Here is a 14,490-nt window from a genome sequence, read left to right as displayed (position 1 = left end):
TATTTAGTTAGTCCGAAACTAAACTACCATAGCAACATCCAGTTAGATGTCAATTGGCCTCTTAGTTCTCACTCTTACCTCTAAGTAAGAGTTGATACTAAGGCCTCTTAGTTCTCACTCTTACCTCTAAGTAAGAGTCAATACTAAGGCCTCTTAGTTCTCATTCTTACCTCCAAGTAAGAGTCAATACTAAGGCCTCTTAGTTCTCATTCTTACCTCCAAGTAGAGTCAATACTAAGGCCTCTTAGTTCTCACTCTTAGCTCCAAGTAAGAGTCAATCCTAAGGCCTCTGAGTTCTCACTCTTACCTCCAAGTAACAGTCAATCCTAAGGCCTCTTAGTTCTCACTCTAACATCCAAGTAAGAGTCAGTACTAAGGCTTCTGAGTTCTCACTCTTACCTCCAGGTAGTAGTCAATACTGTGGCCTCTTAGTTCTGACTCTTACTTTGAGGTAAGAGTCAGAACTAAAAGGTCAATTGATGTTTAATTGGCTGTTGCTATGGTAGCTGCCAGAACTTATGGCAATTGGCAAAGCACAAACTGTGACAATGCAGGAGATATCTCACCATTTACCTCCAAGGCATAGATTCATTCTCAGACAGAGTAAGTTAAACTAAATAACAGGTCCAATATAAATCTTTCACAGATAAGCTTCCACATATACCATAATTAAGAATAAGTATAAGGGTCTTGCAAAAACTCATTTGTGACCGATACTCTTTATTGCACCTTGATTATTCAAACCCTTTGGGGATGAGTTACTAAAGGCAAATAGGGTGGTAACCTTTCTAATTCTCTCTTAACTCAGTAAGTCACAAGTGATCAGATTTTATTTTCTAAACAGCAGAAAATTAGAAGTAGTAAATTAGAATTTACTATGGAAATATTCCCTATTGCCAAACTGTCTTTAATAAATACATTGGCTCTGGCTATAAATATTAAAGAACAGATAACTAGTTATAATTTAATTAGTTGCCATGGAAATTTTACCTCACCAACCAGTTTAACCTACTGAATGAATAAATAAATTATGAACAGTAGTTGTATATAAATCAAAGGTATTCTTTCCCATGTTAGAGAAAGCCTAACTTTTGGTCACAGTCAAGTGATCCCGCTTGAAAAGTTTGAATATTCATAGATCAACACGGTTATAAAAAAAAAAAGGACCAGGAGGCATACTAATTTGTTCATATATGAATATTTTGATAATAAAATAACATTTTATAATAAAATAATAATTGTCAAACGTAAGTTGTTGTATTGAACTTCTGTATAATGAAGTATACATGGCTTACATGTAATTAAATACTTCAGGGTGAGACTATAAAATACATACACAAACATGTGCAAGAAGACATCAGCACAAGACTCTCCTGGACAGAAGAAGGTCAGCTTTGTGTTGATGTTTTAGTTCCTCGGATAGAACATTGCATATTTTGAGGTCCGGAAGCCAAGCAGGTCTCTCATCTCATTGCGGAATTTGGATAGATCCTGACGGAGTTCATTTAAGTTTTCCACTGTGGCCTGGTCAGTACTTTGCATCTTTTGTCTCATTGAAGTCAGGTAGCGATGCACCAAGCAGCACATGACTTTCTGATAGTTCTCATCTCTCTTCTGCCTGAGACTTTTCCATTCCTGCAACAGCAGAAAATCCCACCATAGTTAGACATCATCCTTAGAGTTTACATTCATGGGCTTCTACAACTGCATCTGCAGTAATCGGGTGCTATTGTGGTTAAAATACACAGTTGACTTACGTATACAGGACATAACAGTAAGCAAGGGTATTTTGTCAGACTTTTTAGTTACCTTAGAATTGAGTCATACAATATATATAGTAAAAAATCATAAAACAACTAAATCTAGCTCAACGTACAATCTTAAAGTGGACCTTTACCCATATCTTTAAAATAACACACACACACCTTTAGAAATGTTTAGTAATAACAATCTACTTCTAGATAATTGCAGGCTTTGTATTCTTTGCATACCTTTTTTCTCTTTTCTTCCCCAGTCTTCTGACAGTGGCCATGTTTACTAAGGGCAGATTACTAGCTCTCCTTTTACTTCCTTGATTTCTGGCACATGTGACTAGACATGTGACTAGGGCATGTGACCATGCACAATATCTAAGGGGAGGACAATGCCTTTCCCTGAGATCTCTGATATTTCCCAGTGCTTTGCTGATGACAAGGCAATCCCAGCATTGCTTTGCCAAACTGTAACAAAGTAATTTTGCCCATTCAAAGCAGGACGTGAATGTTCTGCAAGTGTAAGTATTTCAAAATCACAGCATGTTACACCTGACATGTCTATGTTTTTAATAATCATTAGATATAGAGGCATGCATTGGTAGAATTTGATTTTGTGTAAAGTCCACTCACATCGCATATAATGCAGTCCAACCTTCTCATTAACTTTCCTTTTCATTTTACATTGTAGTAACTAAGGATGCACTGATACCCATACTAGGTGGCCGCTCCTGGCTGGAGAGGCCCTGGGGGTGACAGGCTGGACATGCTGAGGTCAGAGGGGACAGACTTTCTTGTTAATCGGGAAGCCAGGTGGTGAGTCTTTACACACTGCCCGGCTTCCTGGCTAATCAGGAAGCCAGGTGGCGAGTCATTACACGCCACCTGGCTTCCTGAATGGGACTTCCGGTACTCAGTAATTGGTAGCGGCGAGTACCGAAAAAAAATTATCGATACTCGGTACCAAAATACTGGTATTGGTGCATCCCTAGTAGTAACCAATGGAAGCCTTAAAGTTGCTTCCTATAGTCTGTTATGGATACACTATTATGGATATCCACTTAAATCACCTTCTAATGGGGCTTCAAGTGTCCTAGTTAGTACACGGGGGGACACAAAGGAGCACTGTGCTTAGTGGTGCCTCTCTATAAGTCCATTGATTGCATAGCTTTTTTCCACCAAGAATGCATCCACAATCAATGTTAAAAATCAAAATCAGTGGAATCAGCTGAAGTTTTCAAAAGCAATGACAGGGGGGAATCCTCCATAACCCTTGATTGCTAACATCGTTACTGGGATGTGGCACCTAGATATCTGTCACATAGCTAGCTATTACAATTTATGAATTACATATACAGAAATTGTTTCACCGGACAAAGGATTTGACATTATTCAGAATCACCCTGCAATCTCCTCTACAGCAGTGCTCAGCCTGGACTAGTGCACATGTGCTGACAATGAACATGTGTACTGGTCCAATCAGACAGCTTTGCTAGTGAAATAGTGGTTGAGAATCTGGCAGGGATGTCTGGATCGTGAGGGTGGCCAAACAGAATGAAAAATCTTTTGTCACATCATTGTTGGTTGTATGGTGGCAGCTGTCAAGTCATCATAGTGTCTGTAGGGCAGACACAGTACAGTCAGCTGCTAGATGGAGCTGGAGAGAAACCAGTGGAGCAGAATGTCTGTGAGCAGGGTAAAAAAACCTGTAACCAGCATAATCTTCAGAATCTCTTGAATAAATAAGTAAACCTGCAGTAATAACATGCTGAAAAAATGATTAGGATCAAATTAAAAAGCCTAATCTGGCATTTGCGGGGGAACAGCAGCAGAAGCCTGAATTGTAGGAGGACATAGATGGATATGGGGGGGGGGTTTGCTGTCTGATTCATTAACGCTACAGATGCTTCTACACAGTTTCTCTTATCTGATTTTTCTCTACCACCTGTGTACATAGGCTGACACTTTACACAGCCATGAAATAATATGAATCAAACAAAAACAATGATGATTGATACTATCTGGGTCATGTACTGAAACTACATTCCAGGATGAAAGGAGATATCAGGTCATTCATTCATGTCCTGGTTGGAGTATCTGTATCATGGCATGCCAGTTTAACAGTCCAATGAGCTGGTGATGTTGAGCCCTGTCAGCTGGGTAGCTGTCAAAAGCAGCAGAATTTTACATCTTGGTAATTAGTATGGCCACCTCATGTGAACATAATGCTTATATACCTAAGAACTAGAATGTGACTGAATAGTGGAACTCCATGTACAAATTAAACTGTTTTACTCGCCATATAAAATGTAATTGTGTTCATTCATTGCTGTGATTCATGCACTCCCACCACACTAAATACAGATGATGGTGACACCACTAGACCCCAGTAAGACATTGCAGCTTCTGGTGTCAGCTGTGCGCTCATTACACTGTGTAAGAGTAGCGTTTGATTCCTGCGGCCCCCTGGCACTCTATTATTCTTGTAGGCAGTCTCCTTCTCTCCTTCCATCTTCTAGCACGTGAAAACATGCTAGACCGTGTGTACCGTGCACAATGCTAGACCGTGTGTACCATGCACCATGCTAGACTATGTGTACCATGCACAATGCTAGACTGTGTGTACCGTGCACCATGATAGACCGTGTGTACCGTGCAGCATACTAGACCATGTGAGTCTAGTTGGTTTAAATTGTAAAATCTCACATTCCCAGTCTGATTTCTGCTGTACAAGGGGTTGTGGAATGAAATACCAGGATGGTAGGTACTTATTCTAACAATATATCTTTTTCTGTCTTGTAACCAAAGCTACAGAGATTTCATACATTTCTTGGTATTTGTTCAGGATAAGTTGCAATTTCAAATCATATCTGAGGCCACCAAGGAGAAATATTTTCAATGTTTTAATCCATTTCACCTCTTTGCACAATTAAAGCTCCTTTCTTGCAAGTAATTGCTAACTGTAGAAGCTCAACCCTGAAAGCCCAATTGAACTTTCAGATTACATTAACTAGGTGCATCAAAACAAAATATGTTCAAAATCTTTAACCACTTGCTGACCAGGTGTTAGACCCCCTTCGCCATTTTTTAGTACTCAGCACTGCGGTACTTTGACTGACGTTTATTCCGTCATGCAACGCTGTACTGAAATTAATTTTATACCATTTTTTAGGGACAGATATAACTTTCTTTTGGTGGTATTTAATCATCACTGGGAGGTTTTTATTTTTTACTATATTTCAGAAAATTTACAGAAAATTTAGGGGGAAAAAAGTTTTTTTTCTTACATTCTGTTAGTAAACAACAATTTTGTAAAATATAAAAGTCAGGGTCACGTCGGGTAAATATACACCAAACATGTCATGCTTAAAAATTGTGCGCACCCGCGAAATCGCAAAAAACTGCCATGCCCAAAATCGATCATAGGCGACGCATTAAAAGCTTTTAAAGCTCATCAGTTTAGTGTTATCAGTGATTGATGGCCCTAGAATGATTGCTCTCACTGCGACGTTCACAGCGATATGTAACATGTGCGGCGTAATGGTGCAATCGTCGTTTTCGTAGGTATGCGCACCCAACGCATGTTTGCATGCGTGCATGTATGGGTGGGTGCTTAAAAAAAATGTTTTTAATTCTTTTATATGTGTACTTTTTTTTAAAAATGTGTGGAAACTTAATTTTTTTTCCCTATTTTTTTTTCACTTAACTTTATTGCTATCACATAGGGGGCTAAGAAACCCCCCTATGTGATAGCAAAAGATGTGACAGGTCCTCTTTATGGAGGCATCAGGGGTCTCCAAGACCCCTAATGTCACCTAGGACCCCCCGAAGAAGCTGATGAAACAGAGATCTTAAATATCCTAGCTGTGCTTACCCCTCCGGTTTACTTTTTGTTTTCTAGTTTATCACAAGCACAATTTATCCAATACTATGAGCCAAATCGCGCGACATCCGCCGGAAAATAGGTCATGTTCGAGCTACAAACTTGAGCGACGAGCACCAGGCAACATTTAGCTGTGAGATGTGAACAGCTCCATTGAAATACATTGGACAAGCTACATTGAGCAACATTGCACGGAAATATGCGCGATAAACTGGTCAGTGGGAACAGGGTCTTAGTCTTACAGCTCTGGATGTTATTTGTTGAAAACAAATCACCTCAAATTATTTTAATTCCATTAGTGTTTTTGCCATTATTATAACATGGGGTAGTGGATTTCTCAGCTGGACCACTCTTACTCATTTAATGTAAACGTTCAGAAAAGCTAAGTATTATATTTGTCAGGTGTGTTAGATTGTTGTATTTTGTCTAATGAACAAACCTAAGAATGATGGGGAGGGGGGTCATTTTCAACTACCACTAAAAGTTATCATTTTAACTTCACTTTTCTGATTTTGCCATTGGTTTAAACAGCACATAATGCTTCCGTGAAACCAGTTTAAGATAAATAAGAGCAAATCAAAATCAACAGAGGAATTCCCTATTCTAAAAATAACATTTGTTCCCGGGAGTACCCCAAGTATGTATGACAGCTTCACATATTTGTAAAGTACTATCACACCTTCAGGCACAAACACCTCTATTTATGTCATAATGGAGCTCAGTGAATTGACCTGGCACTGGACTAAATTTGGCACAAGTAGAAGAAAAAAAATGTGTGCTGACAGGGGGGTGTTTGTGTCATGACATACAGTATATGAGCAAGAGAAAAACAAGCAAATGATCAAACTGATGGTAAATGTCCTAAGACAGGCAAAGCACATTTCAAATGAAAGTTCAGAATTAGATTTTGTTATAAACACCGAATGCTTAGAGAATGTTACCGCTAATTTTACTTGGCTGGTAAGTGTTTCCTTGTGGTACAGAATACAATTATTATAGAGAACTCTTCTATGTACCATTTTCTCATAACTTTTATATAGGTCAGCATATACCAGTTACCATCACATTACTGATCATATCACTTTATTGTAGATTTTTATTTATTAGCCAGCTGATTTTTTTTATTGTTAAAAGGAGAAGTAGTATCAGTTTAGTGTTAATGCTCATTCATAAAGTAAAAAGTGTTTAATGCAGAAGCTTACACACATACGTCTAACGCTGTAAGCATTTGTAATATATGTTGAAGCATCTTTTACAAAAGCGGTGCTCGTCTTTTTTTGTTTAAACAGACCTGGATTCAAAAATTTTCAATTCTGACATTTTCCAGAAAGACTGGTCTGTCTGAGAGGATTTGTGGGTTACTGTAAGCTCACGTGGTCTGCTCAACCTTCAGTTGTGTTTGTATAAAACAGAAACGTTCACTATAGAAAATTCCCACTTGGGCACACAATGGTATCGAGTTGGTAGTGGGGCCAGTACATACTGTACATAGAGGGGAATTGATCAAAACTGGAGCAGTGAAAATCTGGAGCAGCTGTGCATGGCAACCAATCAGCTTCTCTCTTTCATTTTCAAATCTTAACTGAACAAACTGAAGAGAAATGCTGATTGGTTGCCTTACACAGCTGCTCCAGATTTTGTCTGCTCCAGTTTTGATAAATTCCCCCATAGAGCTCATTTGTGCTTGGTGGGTTATCCGGTGCATCATTGTTGGCAGGTTTTCTTTGTCAGGGCTGTTTTTTATCCCCAGACAGTCTATGAGAGTCAATGGGGGTGATTTACTAACCTAAACACACGCACACACCAGGTGCGTGTGATTTTCACACAGCAAAACGTATTTATCAACCAAAAAGTCTCTAAAAGCATATTTCCACTAATGCCATATATGGAAAAATCATGCACATGATGCATATATAATGCTGCTTCACAGTTTAGACAAAAATGGTTAGCTCATGCATTTACATTCCTGCATTCATCAACGCAAGCAACATAACATAGAGCTAATTTACACAACATCACCTTGGAATTCATGCAGGGCTTTGCACAACACACCTGCTGGGTGTGTACACACTACAAAGGTGTTTAGATTCCACCCATAGATCATGCTGGGAGGGAACACACTACGGAGGTGTATACATGTTCGTGGTGTGTTTATAAGGTTAGTAAATCAACCCCAATGTCTGTGAAGGGTCTCATTCATCCAGGTCATGGTATATCTGTGAAAAATAAATCAAGGCAACTGGACCTGCTGTATTTTTCTTGAAGACCTTTCACTGGTCATCCAACCAGCTTTCTCAATTCAGAATGACTTGGACAAAAAATTATCTGGGAATAAATATGTTGAATGTTGCTCCATTATTGATATTATATCTGTATTATCTATATTATAGATTATGGTGATAGGAGCAGTATTCACCATATTTATTCACAGATAATTTTTTTGAACAAGTCATTCTGAATTGAGAAAGCTAAATCAGATGACCAGCGAAACATCAGTTGTCTTGATTTAGTTTTAACAGATATCTGAGCGTCAGTGTCAAATATTAGGGTTAAGCTTTAGCACTAAGGTGAAGCTGTCAGTCCGGTGTATGGTATATCTGGCATACTGAAAAACCAAACAGACTGTGTAGATAGGTAAGATCAGATTGGTCACATAAGAAAAGGTGTCCTTTAATGCATACGATTATGACTGCTATTTAACATTTACCATAGGCAGCACATTACTGCAACTATTCAACAAATCTGTTATTAATCAGGATACGCTGCCTTCAACATCCCTTTCCAAAGCAAACCCATACTACATACTTCTACAATCCCTGCTGTGTTATTTTGGACTTACCAGAATACATGAATATTATTCTGCCTGGGACTGTTTAGAAAGAGATTACTATGTAATGTCTTACCTTGAGGCTGTTCTGCCGTTTGACTCTTCCTGTAGGAGTATGAGAGCAGATCCACTTACTTAGGCTGTTCAACAAATAACAAATAGTCTTGGGAGAAGGAACTATGTTGAAAGGTGGAGGAAGAGTGCATTTGTCATCAAAATAGCTAAGCCACAGCTTGGCCCGGGCAAACTTCCACTCGTTATCCTCATGATTCTGGAAGTTAATAAAGATACCAGTCACTGAAAGAAGGCATGATAGGAAGAAAGAGCAAACCCAAGGTCATCCGTTATGATGATCTGACCTTGGATGTATCTGTTGGTGTTTAGACAACCTGAAGTATTTTACTGAGGAATAAAGGATAAGAACATTTTTTTAAATATAATTTAATAAAAACAGGGTGAATACCTAAGTTGCCATATAAAAAAGATAGGGATCTGTGTGTTTATATGCAATATTACTTCACTGCACATTGCTTATAAGTCTAACTGAGTAGCCAACAGTCCAGCTTGGCCATTGTGACACCATAATGCAGAATGCTTCTTTGCTGCCCACTAATGTCTTGCATGTGGCATAGTTTTATACTTTGGTTACCTCCCTATTTGTGTCCCTTCTAAGTTTTCTTCCCTTCTCATTTCTTCTCTCACTTCACCACAAAGACTTGTGATTTCCATGGGAAGCGCAGTCGTCTATTTTCTCTGACGATTGCTTACTCCTGATGTGCCTGCTGATCAGCACAGTATCATTGAGTATCAACATATGCCTTAATTTCAAGAGTTACTGAATCTGATTTATTAAAAAAAGATTCAATTCACTTATCCAATCATGTGCAGATGAAATAAGTAAACAGGAATGTTATTTTCACATGATTGGGTAATTGAAGTGAATCTTCACACATTTATTTTGTGAACATTTGCAAATCATTTAGTAAATTAGCTTCACTATTTCTATGGATACATTTGTAAGGAAGGTTAACTAATGTTGCACTTATTTGTTATAACTGGTATGCTTTCTTTATTGATGAAGTTTGTGTATGTGTGTGAACACAATGTAGTAGGGACTAATATGATCCCCTCTTCTTCCACCTTGTGCAGACTGGAAGTCAGAACTTGTGCTTAGCATTTAACAGTCAGAAGTTTAGTTAGCACACAGAAGACTCAAGGTCTTGGTATTGAGAAGAGCAATGCATACGCAACCCAGAAACACAGGGGTCAAAAAGCACATTGCACCCTGGCATTCAGTTTTGCAAACTTACTGTCAGGTGGCTGTAGTTTAGGAATAGAGGGTATCCAGAAGAAACCTCTACCTATAATTAAGTGCAAGGTGTATATCTTAGGTATACAGTAATAAGATGGGCTGGTATGGGGTAGACGAGAAGAAAACAACAATATTTTATAGTTTTTATCCAAAAGAGCATGCCTTTGGAATTTAATTTATTTTAAGTCACACTGTAAAGCAAACTGTGATTGGATGCAGTTTCCCCTAGGGTAGGAACAGTTTAGAATAAGGGTAAATATAAATGTGCAACTAATCTGAAGAAAGTACACATAAAGAATTAAAGGAAAGCAAATGGTTCTCCCATAGATACAAGATGTACTATAGGTTCAGCCTTGAAGATATAATAAGATATAGGAATGCTCACATAGACTTACATAATTATTTCCTACCTTCAAGGGTGCATACAAAGTTATTTAATGTTAGGAAATCCAGAGGACAATATAGAGATTCTGACGGATACAGGAATATTAAAGTTGTACCAAAAGGAAGAAGTAGAGAAAATGAACGAAATGGAGATCAAAACAGGAATTTACAGGGCATGTGGGACGAGCCGAACAAACATATGGAACAGACAGCAGATGCAGTGTAAGGGAAAGAAAAGCGGGAGTGAGAATGTGACAGTGACTCATAGAAACAATAAAGCATATAGAATGATGCATCAGATAATGACAAGGAGATCTGAAGAAGACTATGGAAAGTTAAGTGAGGGTGAAACTATATAAACTATATAAAAAAAGAGAATGTTAAAAAGAAAAATGAGTAGAAAGTAGAGCAGTTGAAGGGAAATTAATAGGCATGCATGTTATGACCAAATTTAAGCAACTTTTTTTGGCTGATTTCACCACAGATTAAAATAAATAGGGAGATCTTATAAGAGATCTCAAGGGTATAATGTACATGTGAACATTATAAAAAAAACTCCTCAATGCAAAATGCAGAGAAAGGAAAAGATGAAAAAAATACTACAACTCTGGTAGATCAGTAGTAAAGTTAGGGAACCCACTTTGGAAAAATGTAGAGGAACTCAGCAATCTACGAAATGGCAAAGCATTTAGAAAGGATAGTGGTCATGTTGAACTTATAAAAGATGGAAAAGAAAACTCTTATGAGAACATCCATGCTCCTGTAAGAGCGTGCAGAAGAAGAATCCCTACCATTGTAATAAAATACAAATATTGTATGCCCATTATCTAAGCAAGGGTACCCATTATCTAATATTATTGCCACATAGCCATATAGCCTAAACCATATGTGAAAAAAGAGCTAAAAAAAGTAGTGAAGGGTCAACAATAGATCAGAATTTATCTAAGGCAAATACTTGAAAAGCTCTATGAGCACGGGATCACCAGTTTATTGATTTTGGAGCAGCATATTATAGCATAATATGAAAACAGCTCCATACAGCAATTAGCTATAGTTTCACGCTGAAGTTGCTAGAGGGCCAGACCATTATAAATAAGGAAGCAGGTTGTTTACCACGACAGTAGAAGGGATTTTTTTCTGAAGATATGTGTAAACAACGCGATTTAACAGCCTTCGAACGTGGGATGATTGTTGGCGCTCGGAGCCATGGAGCGAGTATCAGCAAAGCCGCAGAATTTGTTAAATGTTCAAGAGCAGCTGTTGTTAAAGTGTTTAAAGACTGGACTGTCAGACGAAAATCTGGGTCTGAACGTGCGAATTGTGGCCGTCAGCGACTAGTCAATGTTAGGGCAGAACGGAGAGTGGCAAGACTGGTAAAAGACAACAGAAGGGCAACAGTGCATCAAATTACTGCAGATCTTAATCAGGGATCCTCTCAAATGATCTCTGAACGCACTGTTCGCCGTACACTGCATCGTATGGGATATGGAAGCCGAAGGCCTGTTCGAACACCTTTGCTGTCTGCAGTTAACAAGATAAAACGTCTCCAATTCGCACAGGAACACAAGGATTGGACAGTCGAGCATTGGAAAAAAGTAATGTGGTCCGATGAATCACGTTTCCAGTTGCATCATGCAGATGGCAGAGTGAGAATTTGGCGGGAACAGCATGAAAGCATGCACCCCACATGCATGAGTACAACCCTTCAAGCTGGTGGGGGCAGTGTTATGGTTTGGGGCATGTTTTCCTGGCATGATTTGGGCCCTTTAATTCGTGTGGAACAACGTCTGAATAGCACAACATACCAAAGTATCGTTGCTGATCAAGTTCATCCTATCATGTTGATGGCGTATCCCAATGGAGATGGCTTCTTCCAACAAGACAATGCGCCATGCCACGGTGCTCGTATTGTGCAGGAGTGGTTTCAAGAACATGAGGGAGACTTTACCTTGCTTAGGTGGCCTCCACAATCACCAGATCTCAATCCAATTGAGCATTTGTGGGACGAAGTTGAAAGAGCCATCAGGCAGCTGGTTCCACAACCATCAAATCTCACAGAACTGGACAGTGCTATTCATCAGGCATGGTGTCAGATTCCTCGCATCACCTTTCAACATCTCGTGGAGTCAATGCCAAGAAGAATCGCCGCAGTATTGAAGGAAAAAGGTGGCCCAACGAAGTACTGATGGGGTGGTCATAATAATCTGGCAACTCAGTGTATAAAGACTAGTGGTATTGTGGCCTGGTAAAACAGATCAAGCTCATCTTATCGCAAGTGGAAGAGATGTTCAACTGTATAAAGCCCTATTTAGACCAATTGTTGCATATGGTTATACCCTGCCACAAGCAGAAATGAAAATGCTTGATGTATTTTAAAGGAGGTTGCTTGGAGGGAATATATAGAGGTGTACATGAAAACTACAGGAGGGGTCAAGATATAATATGGAAATATATAAGGATGCTAACCTGGCTTACAGGTTCACTTTAAGAAGAATGACAAGAGTTTGAAGACTTTTTGTCTCCAGAACAGCAAATGATTGGTAATCTCCCAATGGGGACACCTTTTCCAGTCACAACTGTCTAAGACAGTTGGTTTAAACAACTTCCTACAAAATCAAAAGTAAAAAACATGTTTTTGGCTTCAGATATACTTTAAGTTGAGAGGGGGGATCTGATTGTTCTTAAATGAACAAATGCTGGCTTGTGTTCACCTGCCACGGAAAACTACAATTTAGTGCCTTTCCCAGTGTACTTCCAATGAGGCAGCACTGTATGTATTGAGTTTTGCTTTTCATTTCATGAACAAAAAATCAGATGCGATTTTCCATGCTGTCCAGTCACTTGTGTGATATTGTTATAGGGTGATCGGTACAACAAGTATTGGGGAAATATTTGTAGGTTTGTGCACTTTGTGAATATCCCTCCAGCTGTGTACCGGCCAGGCTAGTTTCAAATTGATCTAGCAGCTGTCTAGCTAGTTGTAGAAAAACGGATCATATCATATCACTTTCTGAAATGTTTTTATAATGGTGAGACTTGTATGCAACCATCCAGTAGCAGTTAACGACTGAACGTCACACAAGAACATCAATGAACAAACTAAAAAACGTAAAACTACACCAAACCAAATATGCATGCTTAAGTAAATTATGTTACAGTATGGGACTTTTTCAGATTAATTAAAACTGCACCCCTTTTTCTGGACCTTGTGTATGAACACACATAATCCCCTCCCAAAACCTACTTGTAGGAAGCAGCAAGACCATTCTCAGTTTGTTGGTCACATCTACTGCCTTCAGCTACTGGGCATGGGGGTAGAAAATATAGCAACTTTAACTAGGTTCATGGAACTAGGGGGCTTACCTATGACCTTGGTTTAGAATTGATTGTCCTTTTTCCCCTCACTGTACCAATATAAGCATCATCATAATGCTTTCATTAGCTAGTGGAGGCTCTAATGCTTTACAGAACACTAGGTCGATGCTCTAGAGACAGAAACCCTTTCATGCTACTACATGGAAATTTGAGTCATAGGGTTACAGTTAACCTAAAAATTCCTCTAGAGTTATCATTGATGTAAAACATTTTCAAAAACTTACAGCTATTAGTTGGAAGCTTTTGTGCAGCATGGCCACCAGAAGCTTGGTAAGTACAATCACCACCACCACATTGTATGTTCCAACAATTAGCGCTCCCACAAAGGACTGAAGCTCCTCACTAAAACTGAATCTGGTCACAAAGAGCGTTACATGTGCCAGTGAGAAGATGTACCAGAACAGAGCATAGCATGTCCCAATAAACCTGCAACGAGAAATAAAAAATTAAAAGATGTACAATGCTTTCATTAGTCGCAGAGATAATTAACAGTAACAGAATTGGATGTACTGAACCACAGAGATCTACGGTATAGACTGCACGTATTAAGTGATGGGACAAACAAACAATAAAAAGAGTCACTGTTCCATAACCCTTACACTCTATGTGGTACAGTATGCTTATACTACGCATGTTTATATAACTCTGCTATTAAAATTCAGTAATCTGTTATGCAGCAGGGTCAGACAGTAAAAGCAAGTGTAGTATAAGAAAAATTACAGGCAGCAAGGAAAAACAATTAGGGTGCATTTAAAGTGTATCTCAGCCAAAGAGGAAAAATGTTATACATTACAGATCAGCATTCATTAATAAGGTGGCTGAATTCGTTTTCTTTTTTCTTAGGTTTTCAGCAAGCACAGAAAATACATTTTGATCTTGACAGAAATTAGCAGGGCTATTCACAAAAGGGTGAAGAGTTTGGAGAAGGCAGAAGAAGTGAACAATCTAAGAGAGCATA

General features: G+C 38.7%; 1 protein-coding gene across 2 annotated transcripts in view; it reads right to left on the bottom strand.

The window, feature by feature from the left end:
* Positions 1-1,265: 1,265 nt before the first annotated feature.
* Positions 1,266-14,490, bottom strand: part of TRPC1 (transient receptor potential cation channel subfamily C member 1) — a 67,308-nt gene continuing 54,083 nt past the window's right edge. For both annotated transcript variants that reach the window (XM_018555630.1, XM_018555631.1), the window contains 3 exons: positions 13,757-13,958; positions 8,538-8,732; positions 1,266-1,635 (listed from right to left, as the gene is read on the bottom strand). In XM_018555630.1, the coding sequence (XP_018411132.1) occupies positions 1,408-1,635; positions 8,538-8,732; positions 13,757-13,958 (625 nt within the window). In that variant the 3' untranslated portion in view covers positions 1,266-1,407. The remainder of the gene's footprint in view (positions 1,636-8,537; positions 8,733-13,756; positions 13,959-14,490) is intronic.

Source organism: Nanorana parkeri, unplaced genomic scaffold (assembly GCF_000935625.1).
Source record: "Nanorana parkeri isolate BGI_ZX_2015 unplaced genomic scaffold, ASM93562v1 scaffold205, whole genome shotgun sequence".
Taxonomy (NCBI): domain Eukaryota; kingdom Metazoa; phylum Chordata; class Amphibia; order Anura; family Dicroglossidae; genus Nanorana; species Nanorana parkeri.
The sequence above is the reverse complement of the archived record's forward strand: the minus strand, read 5'-3'. Positions and strand labels throughout refer to the sequence as shown.